The sequence below is a fragment of the Puma concolor genome, chromosome E2, assembly GCF_028749965.1.
Source record: "Puma concolor isolate L17-30 chromosome E2, mPumCon1.1.hap2, whole genome shotgun sequence".
Classification (NCBI taxonomy): Eukaryota; Metazoa; Chordata; class Mammalia; order Carnivora; family Felidae; genus Puma; species Puma concolor.
Genome location: NC_141681.1, coordinates 1,681,969 through 1,707,400, shown reverse-complemented (window position 1 = coordinate 1,707,400; position 25,432 = coordinate 1,681,969). Strand labels below are relative to the sequence as shown.

General features: G+C 64.9%; 1 protein-coding gene across 3 annotated transcripts; it reads right to left on the bottom strand.

Annotated features, from left to right (window-relative positions):
• Nucleotides 1–183: 183 nt before the first annotated feature.
• On the bottom strand, nucleotides 184–25,396 carry GALNS (galactosamine (N-acetyl)-6-sulfatase). Of its 3 annotated transcripts, none has more exons than XM_086688699.1 (14): nucleotides 25,259–25,396; nucleotides 20,848–20,971; nucleotides 20,460–20,534; nucleotides 19,249–19,351; nucleotides 16,525–16,668; nucleotides 15,556–15,622; nucleotides 15,340–15,467; nucleotides 14,875–15,014; nucleotides 13,053–13,156; nucleotides 9,886–10,022; nucleotides 9,114–9,216; nucleotides 4,895–5,016; nucleotides 3,078–3,195; nucleotides 184–999 (listed from the first exon to the last, which is right to left on the bottom strand). In XM_086688699.1, the coding sequence occupies exons 1-14, from the start codon at nucleotides 25,394–25,396 to the stop codon at nucleotides 913–915; spliced, it is 1,590 nt and encodes a 529-aa protein (XP_086544825.1). In that variant the 3' UTR covers nucleotides 184–912. The 3 variants fall into 3 exon arrangements, 2 of the variants coding, with proteins under 2 accessions (XP_086544825.1, XP_086544826.1); XR_015244580.1 differs by lacking the exon at nucleotides 184–999 and adding an exon at nucleotides 4,310–4,480; XM_086688700.1 differs by lacking the exon at nucleotides 4,895–5,016.
• Between the last annotated feature and the right edge of the window lie 36 nt (nucleotides 25,397–25,432).

The window sequence follows — 25,432 nt, the reverse complement described above, 5'->3', positions numbered from 1 at the left end:
CGAGCCCTGGAGGGGACGGGCCGGCTCCGCCAGACCCTCCGGGAGCGCGCGGGAGTTGGGAATGCCGGGGCCACCCGAGAGTCCAGCCCCGGCATCAGCGACGGGGCGGGGCAGAGGGAAACCCACCCCGCCCACTTCCGCAAAGGGTCAAATCCTTATAAAAAAAAAAAAAAAAGAAAAGGAAAAAGGCCTGTTAACTTTATTCTAGAACTTTTCACCATCATTTCCCAAGTCTTAGAACGGTACAGCTCTGGCATCACAACGGCAGAGACGTGAAAACCCCACTAGAAGGCGGCTCCACACGCCTTCGGGGCGGGTAAGGTTGGCGTCCACACCCGCTCGCTGTCTCTCCGCACCGTGCCACACCAGGTAACGGGCGGCTGGAAGGGAGGCACCCGCTTGCCATGCAGGGCACCAGGACAGCATCCCTAAGGTAGGTGTTAAGACGAAGGTGCTAGCATCCCTCTGTCCTCACCGGACCAGGGAGGCCTTCCTTGGCTGCTGCCAAACCCCCTTCCACATTCACAACTCCCTCCTAGTAGGATGGTGCCAAGGGCTCCAGCAGGATTGGCATGGCCAACTTTGACAGTGGGACTCACACGTGGGAGGGGACAGCTCCGCCTCTGGATCCCGGGATGGAGGCAGGGCCCTGAGCAAGTGCATTCAGCTTTGGGGCTGGGCTGAGGCTGTGGGCTGCCGTGGCAAGTTGGGGTGGGCCAGGAGGAGGGCCGGGAGACCGCGGGCACGTGCAGGTCCTGCTGTCACCTGTAGGTAATGTCTGTCTGGCGCAGGCAGGGCAGAGAACAGTTGGGGCTCTTCCAGCTCAGGAGCCCTGAGGCCAGAGCCTTCCTCCCCGCAGGCATTTGCAGGGCCAGTAGGAGAGCCCAGGCCTGGCTGGAACACGAGCAGGTGCTAGTGGGGCCAGAAGCACTTCTCCGGGATGGACTCCGGGGGTGTCAGGCACTTCCCTAACTTTTCACAGCCTGGGGGCGCCCAATTCTGGCAAGGAGAATTAAGAGAGAACATTGAGTTACTCTTAACACTTCTAGGCTCAGTAGTGTCCAGACTCCTGCCCTGCCCCATCTCCTCCTTGGCCTCAGGGTCCAGGGCATGGGCGGCCACGGGCCAGGTTGCCACCTGTCCCCGCCGTAGCGCCACATTTCAGGAAGGGCTAACAGAGGAGACTCCTTACAGCCTTAAGGTTCTCTACAGAAAGCCGTCACCTGGGGAAGAGCTGGCCTGTCTCAGCACAATGACTCAATGTGGCAACTTGGCCATGCGTATTCACGTCCAGACTTTCTCTTTATGGCCATAGTTCTCCAGCGAGAGACACCCGCCAGAGAGGGAGGCTCCCTTGTTTTTCTGTGTCCTCCCACTGCCCATGGGGTGCTCCTGTGCCTTGGTAGGGAGACTCAGAATCATGCTGGGGGCACTCTTCTGAGAGGGGGCCCCAGAGGGTGTTACTGAATCAGAGATTCGATGGCAGGGAGAATCCCGGGGAAGTCCCCTCCTGCCCCAGATGGCATCACATGGCCCCTGGTTGCCCATGCAGGGTGCGGCCAGCCACCAGGACAGGGCAAGCTTTGGAGAAAGCAGCTCTTCTCAACCTTTGAGGCAGAGCAAAGCGACAGGGTGTGCAGAATGGAAAATCTGGGTGCAGACTGCCAGTCTGGGGCGCCAGGAGGAGCCAGCACCCACGATTCTTAAAGGCACTTTGGTGTCTCATGTGTACCACGACAGCAGGCTCTACTCAAGGGCTGTGATAGACTGCACAGGACTGATCTTGTCAGAGGACAGACACCACATCGAATCTTCATCCCCACTGGCCTGACAGAGTGGAGGCAGGGCTGAGCTGGGGGTTGAGGGCAGAAGGCAGGACCTCCCCTCCATCCAGGGTGTGGCGAGGGCCGAGGGCTTTGCACAGGCGTGTAGATCCGTGCAGTGTTCCAGGGGCAGTGCTCCCTTGGGTGTCTGGGGACCACTGCACACTGCTCCAGTCTGTCTTCGGTTCACTCGTGGGGTGTGTGGGGCTGAGAGGGTCGCCCTCACCCCCAGTGCAGGGACAGCCAGCTGCGACAGTGCCCCAGCCAGGTCCCTCCACCCCCAGGCGGTGGGAAAGGACGCTGCCACCCTAAGACCCAGTGTGCGTCTGCACAGCATTCCCCAGTGGACAGCATGTCGTGGGTGGGGGCAGCTGGTTTGCACAGAAAGATTAAAGCCGGGGCTTGGAGTGGGCACCGTGGCTTCTCCGTGGGGAGGAGTGTGAGGGGGGCTCTCAGGCCCCTGGGACCCAAGGCTCCGTGATGGTCCTGAGATGGGGACCTTCCTGCCCCACTGCTGTGACTTCAGAAGCTGGACAGCCCCCGGCGCCCTCGAGGGAAGGAGGCGGCCCTGCTGGCTCCTGCCCCGAGTGTCTTTCCTTGGGGAGCCTCAGGACACACAGCCCCAGACGGGGACAACAGCGACAAAACCACCCCTGCACTGACCCCGGCTGATGAGGCAGCCTTGTCCACACTATGATCATTCTCGCCGCCAGGAAAGGTCGGCATGCTTTGTCCCTGTCGGCCCCACCCTGCACTTTGACTCCCCCAAGCCTGCTGGGTTCCAGGCCACAGCTTCCTCAAAATCACATGGTAGGTCTGGGGAATGGGGTGCTTCCGACACCGGGACACTTGAATCGCCCATCTTTGAGGAGCAGGGCGCGCACAGACACGTTCCGTCACAGGGACAGGACTTGCAGGCGGGTCCCGCAGGAGCCAAGGTCTGTCCCCGACGGGACCTCCAGGTCATCAGCCTGGCATGTCCCTGCCCCACACGGGTCTGGCGTCTCTGTCGTGCACAACACTCACACCTGTGAGGCCTGAGCGGGAGCCACAGGGGGGCTCTGGCAGCCTCTGGAGACGTGCGGTCTGCCGGGGTCCTGCCACGCTGCCCAGGGATCACCCCGGCTGCTGGAACTCACGGCGGCCCCAGATGGCTCCGTGGGGGGAGGACGGTGATGCCCTGGGGGGTGCAGACCTCACGGGGCCCTCGGGACACCGCCGGCACCGGCGGCCCGTGGCCTGCCAGCCACTTACCATGACCGCCTGGTTGCACACGTTGAGCTGAGGCTGTCCGGGGACCAAGGCCTTCTGGTGCTGCTGGACAACCGGGGTGATCCCGCGAAGTGCATCCAGGTACTCCGTGCTGGCAAAGCTAGAGGTGAGAGCGCCAGGTCACAGAAGCAGGGAGGCCCGGGCAGGCCGAGGCGGGCCACCCAAGTAGGCCAGGAACAGGCCTGGGGACTGAAGGAGCCGTCCCTGCTGGAGCCACTGGCCCGCGGCAGGCGTGCACCTCGGGGAACCTTCCCTACAAACGAGGCCGCAGGCACAGCCAGGTGACAGTACAGCAGCCAGGCCTCCTGCCCCACTCCGCCGGGCCTGAGCCTTGGCCGGCACCACCGAGGGCACCGCCAGGGTCACGGGCACCTCCGAGCAGACCCAGATCTGGCAGGCTCCTGGCACCTTCCCCACCTTCTTGGTCCCTTTGGCCCAGATCCGTGTAGCGGGGGCAGACCCACAAGCTTCTCAAAGCAGGTCTCCGCGATTCTGGCCAAACGCACTGAGAAGGATCGGCTTAAACCACGTTCGGCAGGCTCACTGGTCAGGTTACTCGGCACCGTGGTGCCAGCGCACGCGGGAAGCCCGGGAGGCCCCTCAGTCTGCCCGTGAGCCCTTCTGGGCCGGGCGGTGGCTCCAGGCTCTTCTTCCCAGAACTGTGTCCCACCCTGGGTCTGGGTCTCCTTGTCGGGAGCACGGGCACAAGGGCCCGAGGGGATGGTGCACACTGACGCACGTAACTTCCAGGTGACCGGGAGCCGGTCAAGGCCGCTGCAGGTGGAGCAGAGGTGCGGTGGGCGGTTCTTCCCGATGCTGGGCCCTGCCCCCTGCTCCCGTGGTCCTGCTGCGTCTTGGCTCTGAAGTTACTTCCGGGGTCAGGAGCGGGGCTCAGACTGCTTGCTCCGAGCCTCCCCCTGGTTGAGCCTGATCCTCGACCCCACCTGCACACGGCCCTGGGCTCCTGACCTCCCTGGCGTGTGACAGCCGTGAGGGGCTCCCAGCTCCCACCAGTGAGTGTCCTGGAGCTACAGTAACCGGTGGCCGCGGAAGGGGGCTTGACGACAGAAATCTCTTCCCTCCCAGTTCCGGGGGCTGGAGGCCGAGATACAGGCGGGACGTGCCCCCTCGGAGGCTCCAGGGGAGGGCCCTTCCTGCCTCGTCCAGCTCCCGGGGGCTCCGGGTGTCCCTTGGCTGTGGCCGTATCCCCTCACCTCTGCTTTCATCTCCACGTGGCCTCTCCCGTGTCCGTATCCCGTTCTGTCTCCCAGGGATACTCTCCCTGGATTTAGGGCCATCCTAATCCAGGGTGATCTCTATTTGACCCTCACCACGATCACCTCTGTAGAGTCCCTCTTGCCAATAAGACCACGCAGGAGGTTCTGCTGCAGGTAGACGTGGGGCACGTGGTTTCACCCACGGCCTATCTGTTTCCTTCCCGTGATCCCGGGCCTCTAAGCCGGACCAAGGTCCCAAGAAGCGACTCGTCCTGGAGTCTCACTGGGAGGAGCGCGGTCCCGGCCCGGAGGGTGAAGGGGCCCAGGGTGGATCTTCCCAGGCCGGCGCCGCCCGGGCCCCGGCCCCGGCCCCCAGCCCCCCACTGTTGCCATCAAAAAGGCAGCTCGGGTTGGGAGCCCCGTGACGGGGCCACGCGGACCGTGGGGGCGGGAGCCAGACAGCAGGGGGATGGGAGCACGGGGAGGGGGAGAGCAAAGCTCAGAGCGCGCGGCCCGCCAGTCAGTGCCTACACCTGCCGGCCCGGGGCCCCGGCAGCCCGAAGGCCTCCGCCCCTGGCTCACCTGAGGGGGTACCTCTCCCCCGGGTCTCGTCCCAGGTGGAAAATCAGGGGCAGCTTCGTGTGCTCCTCCTGCGTGTGGGTGGTGACTCCTGACACGTTCTGCCCGGGGCAGAAATCAACGCCCTGAAACGAGGGGCGGGGAGGGCTGTGTGTGCCTGCACGCGCGCTGGGGGCCCGGAAGGCAGTGGCCGCGAGCTCCGCAAGGCCGGCCGGTCCATCCCGTTCCGGCAGCAGCCGTGACCCGCGTGCCGCACCCCGGGACGCTCCACGAGGGGATGCTGAGGGGACGAGCACGCGGGAGGGCGGCCGTCCTGTAGGGGCACCTTTCCACCACCGTCGCCGGGCCTCAGGGCTGCTGAGCAATCAGGCCCGGTTCTGGCGGGAGGTGAATCTCTTTAGGGGCTCCTGCCTCGCTCAGCTGGTAGCACATGAGACTCTTGAAATTGGGGTCGTGAGTCTGAGCCCCATGTTTAACTAGTTTAACACGTTTCACTAGTCTAGAGACTAGTTAAAAAATAAAATCTTAAAAAAAAAAAAAGCGTTATCACTTAAAAAACACACAAAATACTTCAGCCCGGCTCTTATCTTGACTGGCATGGATTCCCGGGGCAAAGCTCCCCCACCCTGTCTGCCTGGCAGACATCGCACCCGGCACTCGGCACCCGGAAGACTCCTTTGCCTCGTCAGCGTCGGGAGAAGCCAGGAGGAAACGCTCGCGAGGCCCGTGGCGGCCCCGATGCCCAGGTGACAGGCAGGGACCGAAACAGACCACAGCGGACACGCGCGAGCACACCGGAAAAGGCCGACGGCGTATGTCAAAGCTCAGGCGTGTGGCCCACGGCCCCCCAGACGGGCCCGGCCCCACACCCTCCCTAGGCCACCTCTGCCCTCACGGCTCCTTCTCAGGGGCAGCTTCTGATGTGCATCTGAGAGGGGATGTCACGGGGCGATGGGAGTCTGTCCACGTCCTGGGATGGCCCTGGGGCCCCCCCCGAGAAGCTGCGGCCCAGTCTGCAGCTCTGTCCCCAAGGCTTACGGGCTGCCTCTCGGGACTCCTGGACTCGGGGATGGGAAATGTCGGCTGTACCGTCCTGACGCACTGGTGACCTCAGGGTCCTGCAGGTAGCTCGACACTGGTCTTCGGCCAACACAGGACCGGTTTTACGGGGTCTGGAGAGGTGGCCGTGACGTGGCCATGACCTGTGCACGCTAACCCCACAACCAGGGGCTGGGGGACAGACACGTGAGCTCGCTTCTCAACCGTGAGCCGCCGGAAGGCTTTCTGCAGGCGCCAGCGCGGTGGACGGGCACACGCTCTGAGCCCGTGTCCGGAATGGGCAGCTGTCAGTGGAGCCCGTAACACTCTGCTTTTCAATAAAGCAGAGAGGCCAGGAGCCCGTGAAATCCCACTCATCTGCACCGAGCGGACTCCTGAGTCAGTGGCTGGCAATCTAAGTTGCCGAGGGCAACCGATTACGGATCCACGGATACCCAAGTGGGTTCCAGAGCGGGTGGCTCCTTGGCCTTCTGGATTCTGGGACAAGTAACGGGGAACAGACACGGATTTAACCACGGGCCACCCTCAGCACGAAAATGCAGGGCAGCTGTCGGGGAAGCACCGAGTCTAGACAGAACACCCTTCATCATTTGGATGCAAATCAAATAAGCTATTTAATTAAGATCCCGCTAATTAGTATAGGATCTCTCTCGTGACAGTTCTGTGAGGGAGGCCTTGCCCTTGGGGCACTGCAGCCGGGGGCCCCTTCCCTCCTCAGAGCCCAGCGCAGCGCACAGAGCGGGGAGCAGGGCGCACTCCTCTACAGGCCTGCCCTTTGGAACCGTGCGCTTCGGCTAGCCGTGTGCGATGCAGTCCGCAAGTGCAGAAGGTCACGTGCACACATGCGCCCTCCCTGCACACAGCTCTTCCCAGGGCCTCAGCCAACCTCTATGCTGGGGAGGTCACACACTTGTAGGGACAGTGGCACCCGGTCTGGCACTAGGAAGATGCTCCCCACCTCTCCCTCTCCTCCCCGCCCCCCTCCCTGCCCAGCCTCTAGACCTCCACCCTTCTCCCCCCAAGCCTGCCGCGAGCCCCAGGACCGGGCGTACGGCCGGGAAGCCAGTAAGGTGGATGCACGTGACCCCCAAACCCAGGGACCACAGACCCGCAGGCCCCAGCTGGGCCGCTACCCCAGGCCTCTCTCTCCCTCGGGCCGGGAGCCCAGGCCTGGCTGTGCGGCCCCGGCAGGGCGGGCACGTGGCCTCTGAACAAAGCTGTCCTACCTCGTGGGCTGCTGACGTCCCCCTGGTGCTGGGGGGAGCAGGGAGGGCAGCCGGTGGCAGCAGGGGGCCCCTTCCTCTTGGGCCCTTTCCACCCTCACACGCTCCCCGGGCCACACTGACCCCTGCGGGGACAAGGGCCATCAGCACAGCCGTGTGGGCAGCCCCGGCGGGTGAACCCACTGCCGCTATCCTGTGTAGCACGGGGAAGGGGAAGAAAACTTTCTGTGCCTGGCCGCCCAAGAACATGAAGCCGTGCAAACCGAACCAACCGGGGAGCTTCCACAAAAACCCTCAGAGCACTGTGGACGGGGGAGGGGCGTGTGACTCGCCAGCAGCAGGGCGGGCCCCCACCCGGTTATGCCGAAGCGGCCTCTCCTGACGCTTCTGACCCCGCTGTAAAGGGGGTCAAATCGGGACAGGCCACACAGGCTGCTCTGCCTGTAGGACCTTCTGGCCTTTTCCAACACCCTTTCTGAAAGAAGCTCCCGGCCCTTCTGGGTCTGGGTCTGGGCCTGGGCGGGAGCTGGAACGCGTCTCACTTGGGCCAGAGCAGACTGGACCCTGCCCCGAGAGGTGCCCCGAGCCGGCAGGGCCAGGGAGGGAGCCACAGGGAGGCCCGAGGGGCAGCTTCCTGGACCGCCTGGACTCTCCAGCAACCAGCAACAGGGCCCTAGAAAGCCCTGGGAAGCCCACGTGTGCCACGGGGGTGGGGGCAGGGAGAAGTTAGAGCACACAGCTAACCCCAAAGGTCCCTGCGAGGCCAGGCTCTGGGTTTCCGGGTGCTCCTGTGGCCTTTGAGGCTCTGAGCAGCTAAGGGGTGAACCGCGCACAGCCCTGCCTGACGGCGGGGGAGAGGGTGTCAGGTGCTCAGCTGGGGGCAGGGAGAGTAGGGGCGGGGACGCTGGACGAACGGGAGGAGGTGAGAGGAGGCCACAAGCTGGGAGAGCTGAATGGCTCAGCGCTGACATCCCGTGCTGGGGGAGCTGGTGCTAAAAGCAGGAGCCAGGGGACAGGGCTCTGTCACGCCCTGTGCCAACAGCGTTCTGCTACCACGGTGAGTCTGGAGGCCCGCAGGACACTCCTCTGGGCTCACCCCCGGGGTCAGAGTCCAGAAGAGAAGCCCTGGCTCACTCGGTCCAGCTGAGCTCACCTGGTGCCGATCCTCGCTTCTGAAGGCCAGTCAGGGACTCGGGCCAGGCCCCGGGCCAGCCGGGAGGAGGCACACGCTGTCCCGGGCTCTGGCTGTCTGGCTGCGCGTGGTGGCCCCACAGCCACGGCCGTCTGCCTCATCAGCCGGGCACCAGAGCCCTTACGTCCGCGACCGCGCCCTGACTTGCACACAGCGCCCTCGTATTCGGGCGTGTGGCTAACTCGTGCTGCTTTTCCTTCCAAAAGGAAAGCCGCTCTTGTGCCCGAGATCCAGACGCTCAGAGGGGGGCGGGGGCACCACCCTGAGTGACGCCTGGAAGAGGTGGGGGCTGAGGCCCAGGAGGGGCAGGACCAGGCAGCCGCCCGCACGCCGTTCGGGCAGACGCGGGGACACAGACGCCACAGCGGCCCGTTCAGGGGAGCCACCGAGCACCTGGACAGGTGGGGGGAGGGGACAAGACAGGAAGTGCTGGGGGGTGCCGGGGGAAGGCAACCCGGTTCACCTGGGTCTGAGCCCTCCGACCTGAGGCTTACTTAGCCTGTTCTGAGGACTCTTTCCCCCGGGCTCTGGGAGGCCTCAGAGAGGGTAAGGTGGCCAAGGAGGGCAGTCCAGGATCCTGAGGAGCTGTCCTTATTGCTACACCATGTCACTACCAGCCCTGCTAACGGCGGGCCCGCGGTGAGGCCTCTGGGGCTGGCCACCAGCCGGCCTGCTTGGTCCCGAGGAGTCCTCCCAAGCACAAGGTGGTGTGGGAAGCGGAGCCCACGGCCGCCCTAAGCCCCCTCACCTGTCTGAACTCCTCCCAGGAATTGGTCCAGGTCCAGAAGTGGGCCTTGTACTGGCCGAGGGTGACCGCCATCAGCGTGTCGCCACGGTAATAGAATATCGGCCTGTTTGGCGAGGGGGGTGGGGTGGGGACAGGAGGTCAGGTGACACGAGAAACTTGCGGGTGTGCGGTTATTTTGAAATTCTACAGAAACCACCGTGCTGAGCTCAAACCGGGCACGCGGGGGAGCAGGTCCACAAGGCTGCTGGGGGTGAGCCCCCAAGGTCGGCCGCCTCGGTTCCAGGCCCTGGGAGAGACTCTGGCCCGCATCTTGGGGCAGACAGCCTGCTGGGACCAGGACGTCTGGGGCCCCCTCCCCAGCAAGACGCGAGCTCTAGGGCCAGTGTCACGTTGCAGAGAAGCTGAGCCTGGACACGAAGGACCCCACAGAGGTGGGGCGCAGGACGGGACCGGGCTCCAGGGGTCCGGGTGCCCGGAGACTTGGGGAGAACAGTTTCTCCTCCCTCCCACGGCCTGAGGCACAAGTGCCGGCCATCACAGGCAGGAATGAGGGCCCTCCGCCCCGAGAGCCGACGTGGAAACGCCCGGGTGCCCTGGGTGCTAGGAACGGTCTCAGGAGGACCGGGGCTCCCGCACCAGGACGCATCCCGTCCACCAGACAGAAAGTCCCACCGGCGCCCTCACATCCTCCCTCTGCCGAGAGCCAGCGAGGCACGGAGTCCTGCTTTGTGCGTCACCTGGAGCTGGGGGGCAGCGCCCGGCTGGAACCCACCTGTCTGTCAGCCGGCCCCGCAGCACGGCAGGGAGGAGGTCCAGGCCGTCGATCGCCCTGTCGCTGGGCGGTGCCAAGCCTGCGAGGGACAGGCCAGTGGTGAAGAGGTCCATGACGCTGCCCAGCTGGTGGCTCACCTGAAATGGACGTGGCGGAGGCGTGCTCAGGATGCCCTGCCCCAACCAGACGGCGCCAGGGGCAGCAAGGGGCACGCGGTCACAACCCTACGGAGCACGCACGCGGATAGCGGCCTTCCACGCCTGGTGCGCACTCGCACGGCCACACGCCCCGGCCCAGCACCTCGCCGCGGGTCCCGCCTTTTCAGCCCCTCCCGGAACCCCTCACGTCCTCGGGGGCCGGGCGGGCTCACACGTGGCTGCCACACTCTCGCCCCTGGGGACCCTGCAAAGGAGGGAGGAGCCCTCTCGTTGGGAGAGTGGCTTTGGGAGATTATGCCCCAACGGGGGCTCAAGCTGGCCCACGTGACCCTGGAGCGGGCCGAGGCCCTGTTCCAGGCCCATCCCGAGCCCTCACAGCTGCAGCGGCTTCGAACGAGAACCAGACAGAAGCGAAAAGACGGTCTGGGGAGAGGCCGGCAGGTCCAGCAGGGTGACGTCTGCCCTCTCGAGGCCGTCACCGTTATCTCAACACTGAACCCCTGGGAACCTCCCAGATCAGGTCTGAGCACAAGCGGAAAAGAGACCCCCGAGGCCCAGAGCAGCAGGGAGGAGGGCGCCTGGCCGGGGCTGACGGGAGGCGAGCGGACGGGACGGCGACTTTTCTTGCAGAGACTACGTTGGCCCCGAACGAACGGCCTAACCCCACGCAAGCAGCAGGACGGGCCTGAGGAGAGGTGCGGCCTCGGAGTCAGGGCGCCTGCTGGTCTCCACGGACGCGGCTCGGCCTCTTCTGGAGTCTCCCGGGGTTTTCCCATCGGCGGCCCCCGCTCTCCTCAAGTCCGATCTGGGGGTGACGGCCGGGTCCGCGGGGAGACCCGGGGGGTCTGCTGGCAGGTCTGGCGAGGCAGGCATCCCCCGTGCACACGCTGTTGGCGGGACTTTAGCCACCGCCTCCCGCGCCCCGGGGGACCGCCTGCCACCTCAGGGCTATCACGTGACATTGCCACGAGCAACTCCGTGTGGACACTGAGCACACAGGCCACGGCGGCTCGCGTCCCTGGTGCCGCTGCCCAGTGCGGGGGAAGCAGGACGGTCAGCGTTTGGTGCGAGGCCTGTGAGCCTCCCTGCAGAAGGCAGGAGACGGCGGCCGGCCTTATCTCGTTCCCGTGGCTTCTCTCCTTGGCCGCATCTTTTAGGACGCAGCAGAGGAAAAGAAAGAAACCCAGGTATCTTAACCGTCTGCGGAAAACGGGGAGGAGGGTGCCGTGCGGGTGGCACGATGGGAAAGACGGGGTGTCTGACGTCCTCAGGAGCACGGGACAGCCGGGAGCACACAGAAGCTCTTTTGAAAAACAGAAACTCTCAACGTGCACAGAATGTCTTTGAGAAAACGCAGAAGGTCTGTTGCGGGCACGTGGCAGGAAGTCACGGACACTTCTCCCAGCACTCCCGAGACTTCACTCCGGAAAAAAAGGCTGTAACTCGTCAAGTCGTGCTACCAGATGCGAAAGGGGGGCCAAGCATCCGCAACCGCGGGCACAAATGACAGGGTGTCACCGCAAGCTGTCCGGTTCAATTCCAACACGTGCCACGGGCCAGTGCAGGGAGGGCCACACGGCTCTGTTAGGTACACTCTCCTCCGGGAGCAGGGCCCAGACGGGTGAGAAGCCGGGCACGCGAGGGGTGGAGGGTGATCCCAAAGGCTGGAGCCTCCCCTTGGGACAGGGACCCCCGTGGACAGTCCCAGGGAGGAGTGGCTGTGGGGAGCCATGGAGGGTGGGCTTCGTGCCCCACACCAGGGCTCTGCTCCCACCCAGTTCTGCCACCTCCTAGCTGGGAGGTCCTGACAAGTGACTTCCTCTTCTTGGCCACGGTGTGCTAACGTGTGGCACGGGAGTGGTGGTGATGAGGAGGAGGACGGTGATAGTAACGATGATGGTGATGGCGACGACGGTGGCAGTGGTGGTGATGACAACAGGCAGGCCACCACTCACCCCCCGCCACGTCCACACCCCAATCCCCGGATCCCGTGAACACGCTTCCTTACGAGGCAGAGGGGAACCAAGGCTGCCAAGCAGCCGACCTGAAAACAGGGGCTGACCTTGGATCCCCAGGGAAGGCCAGTGTCACCACAGGGTTCTGACGGTGGACGGGGGCGGGAGGGCCAGAGTCAACGTGACGAGGGGACACTCGACGGGCCGTTGCTGGCTTGGGTGATGGAGGGAGGGGCCGTGGATGCCTCTAGAAGCCGGGAAAGTTGAGGAAACGGATCCTCCCGGGAGCCTCCAGAAGGAAACGGGGCCCGTGACACCGATGCCGGCCCGCGAAGCCCGTGCTGGTCTCCCGACCCCCCGCCCGAGGGACGAGGCTGTCGTGTAGACCACTAAGCCTGGCAGGTGTGACAGAAGCCACAGGTGTCACGGGAGGCCTCGTGGTGTTGCTGTGAGGGCAGACCCGAAACCAGCACTGGGGCTCATCAAAAGAGGAGAAAGGCCAGGTAAGACAGAGCGACGTGCGTGTTTTCACAGGTCAGCCTGGACGCCCCCGGGACCAGGAGTCTGAACTGAAACGCCCAGGGACACAGCACGCTGCGCGTGGTTCTCAGCTGAAGGAGGAACAGAGCGGGTGCTCCGAGGAGAAGAGGCTGCCAGCGGGGACGGCAGGACGCACACCGGCCCGGCCACGAGGGGCCAGGCCACCAGGCTGCGGTCTGCCCTTGCACACCGCACACACCGCCCAGCGGCTGCCGTCTCTCGGAGGGTCTGAGGAACCAGTGGCCCGGGAGACACGCTCTGGGGAGAAGCTTCCGTGGCCAGATGAGGGTCTTAGAAACTCGGCGTGCCCTGAGCCCTCCAGGTGTGCGCGACACCCGTTGGCACGCTAAGGCTCTGATAAAGTCTGCTTCGCTCGCTGTAACTCAGGCCGGCCACGCACTGCACCTGACGCGCCGCGGCCCGCCCCGCTCGCCCTCCTCCAGCCACCTCAGCCTTGGGAGGCGCCGGGAGTCTCGCCGCTGCGGAGGCCCGGGGGGTGGCCGCTCTGACTCACCTGGCCGGCAGGGATCCGCCCGGGCCACCAAGCGATCGCAGGCTCCCTCACCCCACCTTCAAACGTGGTCTGCTTCCCACACAGGAAAGGGCCGTTGCTACCACCTAGGGAGACAGGGGGTCGCCCGTCAGACGCCACCCCGGTCCCCAGGGTGGCACACGGCCTGCTGGGCGCTCGCCTTCAGGTGGCGTCTCTTTGCCACGGCCCGCCCCCCCCCCCATCCTCCCGGCCCCCTCGGGGCGATGCTGCCGAAACACGCAGGCACCTCCACACGGGACCGGCGCAGGGTTCACAGCTCAAGTTCGAGGTCAGAACGCCTCAAAGCGGAACATCGTGTCCCCGGTGCTGAGCGACCGCTCGGATTCGGAACGTGAGCAGTGTTGTGAGCAAGGGCCACGAAACGTGTTCCCCGAGAGCAGGGTACTGGGGTTTACGGTCACCTGCCAGGCGTGGGGCTTCTTAGCACCCCTGTGTGTGGGGCTGGGGTCTAGTTAAGACGCATCACCCCGAGTCCCGTGGGGTGTTCATCTGAGAAGTCCCCCTCCGAGCAGGTGGTCCCTGAACTGCACCTGTGGGAAGCGTCAGCGGCCGGCCAGCCCCAGAGCACAAAGGAAGGTCCCCAGCAGGACACGTGGAGGACCGCGGCTGCCAGCACGAGCTGCCCGGGGCTCCCTCAACCCTGGTCCCCCCTGAGATGGGGGAAAGTAAAACGGGGCAGTAACCCCTGGGGCTTGCTCCTACGCCGGACCCAAACCCCACCCCGTTGGTGCAGGCAGGTCTGGGGAGAGGAGCTGTGGAGGGAATGCAGGCACTGCGCGCACAGGCGTGCGAATCCCGGGACGGCGAGGAAGACGGGATGTGCTGTGTCTGGGGGGCTCACGGGGCTCAGAGTGCCGACGAGGGTCCACGGCTCACCCAGTCCTGCTCCTCAAGCTGTGCGAGGAGTACAAAGATTTGCGCTCGTATAAATACACACGTGGATCGCGTGCACGTGAACCATTCCGTAAGTCAGGCACAAAGACGGGCCCGGGAGGCTGGCGGTCACAGCGAGGGCGGCCGGCAGGGAGGCGAGCCGGGTGGGCACCACAGTGACACTGGCACCCCGCCCCCACCTCTGGGACCATCAGCTGTACGAGGGGAGCCTGCCCAAGGATGGAGCCCCTCCAGGGGCCATGGATGGCACCACATGGCCCGCCTGGGGCCCCAGACCAGCCAGGCCGGACCCTCAACCGCTGCCGTCACCGAAACACGATTCCTTCTCAGCCTGCACCTGTCTGCCCCACAGACACCAGCTACAGGGTCCCTCAGCACCTCCCCACCCAGGCCTGTCCCCGGAGGGCTTCCCGATCCCTGCAGCCTTCCTTCCAGAGCCCTCTGAGGCTCCGGTGTTTTAAAGGAAAATGGGACGAAGAGACGTGCCACGATGGGGGGGGGGGTGGTGAGACTCTTACAGGACACCAGGGTGGAACATCCTTGCTCTACGAGACGGAGCAGGCTAAGAGCTCGCTGAGCAGCCCCAGGGGCCACAGCCCTGAGGAGGCCCCCTCACGGAGCCAAGCCAGCACTCCGGGGCAGGGGGCTCACCCCTGCCCTCCTAGACACCACCTCCCCTGAGGCCTGGAGATGCCCCAGCCTTTCAGGGGCGGAGGGGGCGCTGTGAGACGTGGCGGGTGGCCCCTGCCGGTCTCCTGTGTGACTAGGCCCAGGCCAAGTGTGGCTCTTGGGCCTTGTCCCATCGGTTCCCACTGGACGAGGGCCCCCAGGAGGGGTCCCTGACAGAGTCTCAGACATGCTGTGCGGGAGACGGTGTGAGAACACTGACCTTGTTTAGGAGCAGAAATGAGAGCGGCACCGTTGTCAGATGTGAAGAAGACAAACGTGTTTTCTGCGATCCTCAGGTTCTGGAGAAGCCCCAGGATTTTCCCGACACTGTCGTCAATCTCCCGGACAGCATCCCCGTACCTACGGGGAGAGAGGGCATCAGCAAGCAGCGAGGCCCTGACTTCCGGGATGGACAACACAACAGCCTGGCTGAATTCAGAGAAGAGGGGGTGGAGAACTCCAGATCTCAGAGGCACCCCAGGATAGAGCCAACCAGACCACTGCAACCCTCCTTCCACGAAACCCAGGCCGAGGGACAGCGTCAAAGAAGCACAGGGCTTCAGTCTCTATGAACGCTAATTAAAGATGCAACGGTACCGAGTGCCCCGTCCCTGGAGGTAATCAAGCACAGACGAACCCTCCAGCCGGGGGGGGGGGGTCTGTGTCTCTATGACCAAGGACTCACCGCCCTCTCTGGCTGGTGCCCAAGAAAGGCCTAGAAGCGTAAACAGGCGCATGAGTGGCGTCGATGGCCCAGTAGAGAAAGAAGGGGCGTTGAGCTGCCTGCTGCCTCTTGATGAAATCCAGGGCTTCCTGAGGAAAACACACCACCTTCCTGTGCCCTGGAGGCCGGCCTGCCCGCCCCCAACCCCGGAGCCTGCCCAGCCCGGGCTTCTATTACCTGCAAATACACCTGGGTGAGGTTGGCTTCTCCGGTCTTCACGTCAATTGGAAACTCCTCATAGTATCTGACAAGGACACAGACCCAGACGAGAACCAGACTTCAGCCCAGGGAAGCCTCCTCCTCCTCCACGACCTCACAGGAGGTCACGGGCCTCATTCAAAACAAAGATGCGTTAAACGAGAGCGGATTCTGGCACTGCTCCTGAGGCCACGGCGGCTCGAGGACGAGGCTCCTGGCAGCCCCCATCTGAGAGAAGGTCGGAGGGGGAGAGGACAGCAGAGGAGGGTCAATGGTCACCCGGGGCCGCCGGCAGCTCACGGGGGCCGTGTCTGCACGGCACCAAGAACGTGCCGGAAACCGCCGAGCTGTGCGCTCTGAGCCACGTGACTGTCTCGATACACGGCCGCTAAAGAGGCAAGGACGTGACCTAGCTTTCTGGCCCACGACACGCAACGAGAATTTCCACCCAAAACACGACAGAATGAGAAAGGAAGGAACATGAAGCCACGTGAAACCCAAGACAGACCAGGGCCTGACAGGCCAGACCAGGGGTTCCTGGAGCAGAGCGCCCCCGGCAGGCTCACAGGGAAGGGCCGAGCCCCACGGTGCCCTGGCGCGCGGCCGCGGGCCAATCCGGGGCAGGCAAACAGCGCGGCCGACAGGCTCGAACCAAGCCTCGGATACGGATGCGGCTGCGGTGCGAACACATCTGCTCGGGGGAGGCGCTCTGGTCGCCGTCACGGTTCTAACCTTTTCCAGGTTAAGCCCCTGCAGGTGTGGCTCAGGCAGCAACCCCAGGCCCCGAGTCCCTCAGCCCCGGGCAGAACCACCAGCTGACAAAGCAGAGCCCGGGCACGCTGGCAAGCGGGCGGTCCCAGAACCTCCGTCCTGCCCCCATGGCAGCATGGGGGGCGGGCAGGGGCCGGGCGCCACCGTCCTCAGGGTCGGGGGGGAGGGACCCGTTACCTGCCGACCATCTCCCAGTCCCTGTACACAGGGATGTTGGGCCTGGCCCTGTTGTCATAAGGTCCAAAGTGACAGTTGGGGGATCCAAACCATTCGTCGAATCCGTGCTTCAGGGGGTGGAACTGAGGCCTGTGGCCCAGATGCCTAGAAACAGGAACCCAGGACGCTTCAGGGACCCCCGCTCAGCGGTGCCCCAGAGTTCTGACCACAGACGACAACTCCCTGCCTTCACGGAACATTTCAGGAAACAAGTGCGGCTCCCGTGCCCAATGTGCACTAAGCCCCAGACATACCAGGACCTCTTCCTCCAGGAGGGCGCCAGGCCCACCCCCCACAACAGGCAACGGCAGAAGGCACTGGCCACAGAGGGTGCCAGGCACAGCAGCGTGCCCACGCATGGCTCCAGGATGCGAGGAAGGGCTCTGGGAAGACGCAGGGTGGGATGCCTCACACCCACCCGAAACCACCCAGAACTCCGACCGCAGCCCCGACTCCACACTCCAGCTTCTTCCAGCCTTTTCCTACTTGTTGGGACAGGTCTGTAGGTTCAGCCTCCCCGAGCGTGTGAGGAAGGCAGTGTCCCAGTGAGGTAATTACCCATCTCTCGGGATACGGTCATCGGTCGAGAGCCTCTTCTCCCGGTCACCGATAATCACGCCCCCAAAGGTGGCCCGGCAGGCCCTGGCTGAACTGACTGCCGGGACCTGACCTCATCACACACTGGGGCAGGGCCAGGACCCGCCGGGGCTGCTCACCGAGCCAGCGCCCTGGCCCCAAATGCGGGTGGGTGTGTCCACAGAGGGACAACGGCCGAGCTTCTCCCCGGACCAGGCTCCGGACTGTAGGCATCAGGAGGAGGCGACCCCGCCCCACACGCTCATCCCTGACAACCCTCCCTCTTGGGGCACCGAATGTCAGGCTCTCCTGCCAACGGGAGGTGCCCATCGGAGGGGCCGGCAGTGCCTGAGCACGGCTAGATGCGTGTGGTGCACCCTGGCCCCGTGCTCTTGGGGAGCAAGGCGACCCCACCGGGGAAGGGGGTCACACATGCTCTCGTGACCACGCGAGCTCGCGCACAGCGTCCCTGCAACAGAGGGTCCTTCCTCTGCTGCCCCCGGGGAGCCCTCCCCCTGCTCCGAAGGGCCGCGGTGGCTCGTGCGGATGCCAGGGCACCGTGAGCTCGCTACACGGCTCGGTCACCTGCTCGAGGAGGGTGCAGTGCGCTGGGGGAGGGCAGCCACACGGGGCCAGAGCCGAGGTGCCCGGCAACGGAGTCTAAGAAGATGCCAGGAAACGTGGGTCTCGGGGCCCGGCTCCCACGGCTAGCTCTAAAACGCTCTGCCTCCGGAACGCCACACGGCGGGCGCCGACCTCACGCCTCTCTGCCGGGACCTCTCTGTTGGCAGAAACCTAAGCGCCGGCTCCGCGCTCCCTCCCGGCGCCTCCCGTCCTCCCGGGGCGCACCGCTACAGCGCCCCGTTACTTAACAGCGCCCTCCAGCCCCAGCGGGGAGGAGGCCACAGCGGCCGCCCGCGGCACCCCTGCCTGCCCGCCTGCGCCGGCTCGCGCGGCCTCTGCCTGACGGCAACCCCCGCCCAAGGTCCTGCCCACGCGGAGCCGTCCGGCGACCACGCTCAGCCTGCACTGGCAGCGCTCGCGGCCCCCTGGGCCCAGGGCGGCCCAAGCAGCCTCTCGCTCGAGTCCTGGCCGCACCCACCCCTGCACTTGGTCAAGCCGAGGAATTCTGGACGAGGGGTGCCGGGAGGAAGGTCAGGGAAGTCCGGCCACGGCCGCCAATACCCAGTATGGCCCTGTGACGGACCCCCGCCCGGGAGGCCTGCGGGACGCGGGGTAGAGCTGCCGGGCCGGGCGCCGCCCAGACTCGGTCCCGCAGGCCTCGCTCCCGCCCTCTGCCAGTCTCCCCGGCACCACCAGGGGCCTTGCGGGCGACCGGGGCCCCACCGGCTCTGCCCTGCCGCCGCCACCTGCCGGGAGCTCTGCTCCCGGCTGGACTCGGGAGCGAGAACGCGTTCGTTAGGCAGCTTCTGGAGCTGCTGCGTTTCTGACCCTTACTCTTCCGGTTTCCGTGGAACCCCCGTCGACGTGACCACTGTGTTGCGCACCCGGCACCCCCCTCCCCGAGGGGCACAGACGAGGCGCCCGTCCTGGGCAGAGCAGTGCCAGCAAGTGCCAGAGGGGCCCCGGTGCAGCAGGGGGGCCACGAGGGCTGGAAAACCGGAGAGGCTCCCGGTAGGAAGCGGGCCTGCTCTTTTCCAAGGGCCCCGGAACTCGGGAAAGGAAGGAGAGAACACCTGGCCTCCACACCTACCCTCCAGGGCTGCGCACCCGGGGACCCCGGGCACTAAGAAGCCGTTTACCCTGCTTCTGACACGAACGCGCACAGCAACGCGAGCCTCCGGGGTCCCATCGCCGGGTCCCGGCGGTCCCACACCGAGGGGCTGCCCGTCACCTCCCGCCGCCTCTTCACACCACCCACACACAGAGCACCTGTGCTTGCTGACACGGTGTCACCCGTGCCGGACGAGCCGCACTGACAGGCACCCAGGGGAGACGAGCAGGGGTCAGGGGGCAGGGTGTGCGGCCGGGAAGGTGACGTGGGAGCAGGACAGCGGACTCCCGCTCCCACCCGAGGACCCGCCTCCTGGAAGCGTCTCGCCAGCATCCCTGGCGCGGGGCACGCTCCAGAGCAGGGTCAGGACTCACCACTTGCCCACAATCTTGCTGACGTAGCCGGCCCCCTTCAGCAGCTCGGGCAGGAGGAGCTCGTCGTCCGGGATGCCGCCCACGATCTCCTGGGGCGTGTAGGCTGCAGGGCAACACGGCATGTGCTCCCCGGGCTCTCTATGCCCCTGTTCCCCCAGGGCCCCCCGAGATCCCCGCAGCGCGACCGTCCAAGTTGCCCGGGTACAAGGAGCAGGGAGGGGTGCTGGGCCCGGCTGTCCCCGTCACAGCTGCAGCCGGAAAGAGACCGGGCGGGCCCTCCACCGAGTCCCTGAGAAGACCGCCCACCAACCCCCACCTTCCTCTTCAAACGCACTGTTTTGGGGGCGCCTGGGGGGCTCAGGTCGGTTAAGCGTCCGACTTTTGGTTTTGGCTCAGGTCACAATCTCACAGTTTGGGGGTTCAAGCCCTGTGCTGGGCTCTGCGCTGACAGCACGGAGCCGGCTTGGGATTCTCCCTCTCTGCCCCTCCCCCGCTGCACGTGCGTGCGCCCCCCCTCTCTCAGAATGAATAGGTAAACTCAAAAAAAATGCAGTCTTAAATTTCTCTTGCAGGGGCGCCTGGGTGGCGCAGTCGGTTAAGTGTCTGACTTCAGCCAGGTCACGATCTCGCGGTCCGTGAGTTCGAGCCCCGCGTCAGGCTCTGGGCTGATGGCTCAGAGCCTGGAGCCTGTTTCCGATTCTGTGTCTCCCTCTCTCTCTGCCCCTCCCCCGTTCATGCTCTGTCTCTCTCTGTCCCAAAAATAAATAAACATTGAGAAAAAAAAAATTAAAAAAAAAAATTTCTCTTGCTAACGTTTATTTTTGAGAGAGAGAAAAGGCAAGCGTGCACGTGCGAGCGGGGGAGGGGCAGAGAGAGGGGGAGACACAGAATCCAAAGCAGGCTCCAGGCTCTGATCTGTCGGCACAGAGCGCGACGTGGGGCCCGAACTCACGGACTGTGAGACCGTGACCTGAGCCGAAGTCGGACGCTCAACCGCCTGAGTCCCCCAGGCGCCCCCAAAATGCACTATCCTGAGCGGAAGCACCACAACGGTCTGTTTCAAACGACGTGCTACAACCCGAACAGCACCTCTGAGCCCAGGTGACGGGCACCACTCCGCAGACGCAAGGTCACATGTGACCACGGTGACCAGCCCCAGCCCTCCTCCCCGGGCCCCCCGCGCCCACAGACGCCGTCGGTGGGTAGCGTACCGTTTCTGGCCCTCCCGTTGGTGGTGTAGAAGCCGTTGCGGATGGGCAGGCGTCCGGTGAGCAGAGCCGCCCTGGCTGCGCGGGGAGAACAGAAACCGTGGCGAGCCCGAGTCCCACGCGAGCCCCACAGCCGGCCCCTCCGGCCCTCCTGCTCCTCCGGGGCCGCACGTTAGGCCGTCTCTGCGGCCCGAGTGGCTGTCCCAGGAGGCCACAGGCGGCTTCTACCTCCCAACCCCGTGACGGCATGGGGCTCGGGCCCCAGGGGAAAAGGCCGCGCCCGCCTGCCAGCCCTTGTGGCGCTCCGCTCGGAAGAAAGGCGGGAACGGCGGAGTCAGGGCCGCCCGGGTGCCCGTCCCCTCCTCATGCCCGCAGCCCAGCCCCAACTTACATGGCGAGCACAGCGGGTTGGCTGAGTAGAAGTTTGGGAAAAGCGTCCCCTCTGTGGCCATCCGGTCCAAATTTGGGGTCTCTCTGGAAGGTTCTCCGTTCACGCCCAGGTCGCCCCACCCCATCTGCAGGAGACGGCACGGAGAGGTGGAACCACCTCCTCCCGTCTCAGGGGAGTCGCGACTGGAAAGCCGGAGCCACCGTCGCTGCGCCCCACGAGCCGCAGAGCTCACCGACCACACCCTAGCGCCCGGCGGCCTCCTGCTCGCGGGGCCAGCGGCTCAAAACACACATCTACGTGCAACGAGAAGCGAGAGCCCCCGAGCCTACTGCGCAAAGCCAGGCAGAGGAAGAAGCGGCCAGGCTCCCCACCAAGCTCGCCACGGCATGGCCCCACGCCGCGCGGTTCCACTCCCGGGTCTACCCGGGGAACGGCCAGCCGGCGCCACGATTCACGACGGCCCCAGAGCCTGTCACGTGCCGGGTGCACGTACAGAACGCGGCCCACCCACACGGTCCCGGGTCGAACGTCAGGTCCACTCGGACCCCACGCACGCCTCCTATTTGGAAACGCAGGTGTCGTCTGCTAAGATGTGGGGTCTCTGGGGGGAGACGGGCCCCAAACTCAACGACTCCTGTCCAGGCAGGAGATGCAGACACGGGGAAGCCATGGGAGGAGAGAGACTGAGGGCCAAGGCCACAAGCCGGGAAGGCCAGGGGCCACCAGAGCCAGAGGACAGGCAGGAGAGGCTCCTCCCGAGGCTCGGGGGAGCCAGTCCTGCCGCCACCCCGATTTCCCTCTGGCCTCCAGGACTCGGACAGAAAGGATAACTCTTTTTATTTATTTACTTACTTAGAGACACAGAGAGAGAAAGAGTGCACGCGCATAAACATGGGCACTAGTGGGGGAGGAACAGCGACGGGGAGAGAGAGGCTCCCAAGCAGGCTCCACGATGTTAGCATGGAGCCCCACGCGGGGCTCGATCTCTCCGACCCTGCGGTCGTTCCTAACATCTAAACTCCTGGGGCACGCGCCCGCCCGGGACCTGCCCGCTTGCAGGCACACGCTGAGGGACACCGACACAGCCGTCCGTCCGTGGTCCTGGCCCTTGCCGGGCGCCACCCGGGAGAGCCGAGGAGGCCCCGTCACGCCTGCCCCCATCCCGCTCCCTGCACTGGGCCTCCCCAGCGAGGCTGACTCAGGCAAGCCACCTGAGCCATCAAGGCAGCGCACCCTGCAACCGGGCCTGGAGACGCGGCTGGGGGGGACGGGGCGTGCTTCTGGATCCTGCTGGCCTGAAGCCACAGCGGCTGGGCCTATCCGGTTGGGAGAAACGGAACTGCTATCGTCGCCTGAGTCACTCCGAGTGCGTGTCATGTCATTATCATCAGCAGGTCCCAAGTAACCCACGTTGGCGGACCAGAAGTCTGGAGGACTTCTGGCTGCCCAGCAACCCCAAGGCCACAAGGAGGAACCTGCACGAGAGAGGCCCGGCCCGGACTCTCCCGGCCGGCTGTGACGGTTTCCTGTTGCCCCATGGCGGGTGTCCGGGGGGTGGGGGGCTCCCCACATAGTCCCCTCAAGCGAAAGCACCGCGGTGCCGGTCACGCACCACCACTTGGGACCTCTTGGGCCTGAAGCCACGCTTTCGACAAAACACAGTCACCCGTGCACGTCTGGGCCCTCCAGCAGCCCCTCGAAAAGGCAGAACGAAACAGAAGTTAATGGATTTCGACCCAGCGTCCCCAAAACACGATCATTTCAAAACACTACAACATAAAACGCTACGGGCGCTGGCGAGGAGAGCGCGTACTGCCCGGGGACAGAAGGGGAGGGCAGGAATCCGAAAGGGTGAGCCTTCAGGAGAGTGTGGCCAGCCCAAGGGGCCCGCTCACACCAGCCTCCGGCGGGCCCGGCACAGGCAGGGAGACACAGAGGGCGCGTGTGCAAGACATGCTGTTCCCCAGGAAGCGGAGTTTCCGTCACAGCCATCGGGACGGGGTCTCCCGAGAGGCCACAGCCTGCTTCAGGAGCAGCCATCCCCTGAGCAAGTTCACACACTAAAGACCAGCACGTTCAGTGTCCCCCGGAGAGCAGAACCACAGAAGTGTCTGGGATTTTTCTTCAGGACTCCTGAAGAACTCTTTTTTTTTTTTTTTTTTTTTTAATAAAAAGAAATCATGATTTTAATAAGGAAAAGTTTTGAGAGACTTTACGTCCATTTTCTTGAGCTAAATCTCTGAAACCTGAATTTTTCCCGGCAGCTGCGTGAGGCCCGTGGCCCTGGTCCAAAGGTCCCGTGAGGGTCTCTGTCTGACTTTTGGGGAAATCCCAATTTTTACTCGAAAAACTTTTTTATTTTTCATTTTTATTTATTTTGAGAGAAAGAGCGAGAGAGAGAGAGAGAGAGGGCGCACACACGCACACGGGAGGGGCAGAGAGAGAGAATCCCAAGCAGGCTCTGCACCGTCAGCACAGAGCCCGATGCGGGGCTCAAACTCACGAACTGTGAGATCATGACCTGAGCCGAAACCACCAGTTGGACACTCAACCGACTGAGCCCCCCGGGGCGCCCCTACTCACAACACTTCTGACACTAACTCTGGGGGTTCTCCACACCAACTGCTTCTTCAGCTCCTGGGTGCCAACCACCCAGTTCTGCCCCACCTCCCAGGAGCTGGCATCAGACCCCACAGGTGAGGGGCTCAGTGCCACAGGCCGGCCCCACCGCAGACACCAGCTGCGTGTTCCAGGCCTCTGTACTTCTGACGGAACCCAAGGACTGGCTGCCACGTCTCACAGAGCCCAGGAATGCGTCGTATTTCCCGACACCAGTTTGTCCTAAAGGGTGTGACTTGGGAACACCAGATGGGACAGACGGAACAGCCCAAGGGGAGCCTGGGTGGGCAGAAGCCTGCTGGCCCCCTGGTCAGGCCACCCTCCCGGCACCTCCATGGAGGTACCCGCCTGGAACCCCTCAGCTGCCGCTGCTCGGGGTTTTCACGGAGGGTTCGCTACAGGCCGTGACCGATTAAGTAAGTCACTGTCGTCAGGGATGGAACTCAAGCTCCACCCCCTGGCCGTCCCTGGAGGTCAGGGCCAGGCTGAACGCTCCCCTCACCAGCCTGGCCTCGGCCTCTTCGCGGCCATCCTGAAGCTCTCCAAGGGCCGCAGCTGCCGGCCGACTCACACCGAAGCGGAGTCCTTCCGAGGGTTTGAGGAGCACAAGTCACAAGAGGGACGGGGCCTGAGCACTGTCGAGCACCCTGGGCCTGCCCTCTGTGCTCCGGCTTTTCCCTGACAACCCACTCTAAGTTCAGAGTCTCCACTCCCAGCTTCTGCAGATAGAGCAAGGTGACAAAGTCAGAAGGTGACAAAGTCAGAAGGTGACAAAGTCAGAAGGGGACGCACCAACAGCTCAGCCTGCTGCCAAAAATCCTGCAAACCCCTGCAGGGCCGGCCCCCCAGAGTGGCCCGGGTGACCACGCCCCTGGGGCCGCACACACACCCAGCAGCTAACATCCTCCGCTCTCAGACCCACAAACGCCTGACCTGCGGCCACAAGTGTCTGCAAGCCGGGAGCGGCCCCAGGCAGGGCGCACCCGGCAGGCCAAACACAGAGAAAGTGACTCTCAGGGCAGGGGGCCCAGGTCAGCTCTACACCCCTTCCCTGTCCCCGACACCCACCCGAGGCGCTGCGGGAGGGGGAGATGGCAACGGGATGGGGGGGGGGGGGTGCTGAGAGCCGGTCTGGGCTGCCCCTCTGTCCTTCCAGAGCGGGAGGGCAGAGAAGGAAGTCCTCCCCCGGCCGGCCTGGACTTGGCCACTTCAATTCCACTTTACTGCAGTAAGACTACTGATGACAGGACCAGGTTCTAATCCCACCCCGGTGGGTGCCACAGGGCCTCCCCCACCTACAGCCTCACCTATAGCCCCACCTCCTGCCGTGGGGTAGCTACCTCCTCCCCCACAGCCCCCTCCCCACCTTCCCCACCCATTGTCTGCCCCACCTACGGTCCTCCCCTCAAGGGCCCTTGGCCCTTCCCACCTGTACGACCTCTCCCCAGACCCCTCCCACCTCCCCCACGTCCCTCCCCCCCCCACTCTCCCTCGGCCTATCCACAGTCTTCCCCCCCCACGGCCCTTCCCTCCACACTCCCCCTCGGCCTCCCCCACCTATGGCCCTCCCCCCACGGTCCTCCCCCCCACACTCCCCCTCGGCCTCCCCCACCTATGGCCCTCCCCAGCCCACGGGCCTTTCCCCCACGGCCCTTCTCTCCCTCAGGGCCCCCCCATCACCTCCCCCACGACACTCGCACGGTCTCTCGCCACCACGGCCCTCGCCCCAACTCCCCCACGGCCCCTCCCACTCCGGGTCCTCCCCCGGAGCCTGATCGGCGGCTGCACTCACGTCGTCCATAAGCAGGAGCAAGATGTTGGGGGGCCGCGGGCCGTCCGCGGCCCCGAGCCCCGCGATGCTCAGCAGCAGCAGCAGCCGCCAGGTCGTCGCCGCGGCAACCGACGCCATAGCAACCGCGCCCGGCGCCATCGAGCCCGGGCCAGCGGCAGGAACCGACCGGCGCGC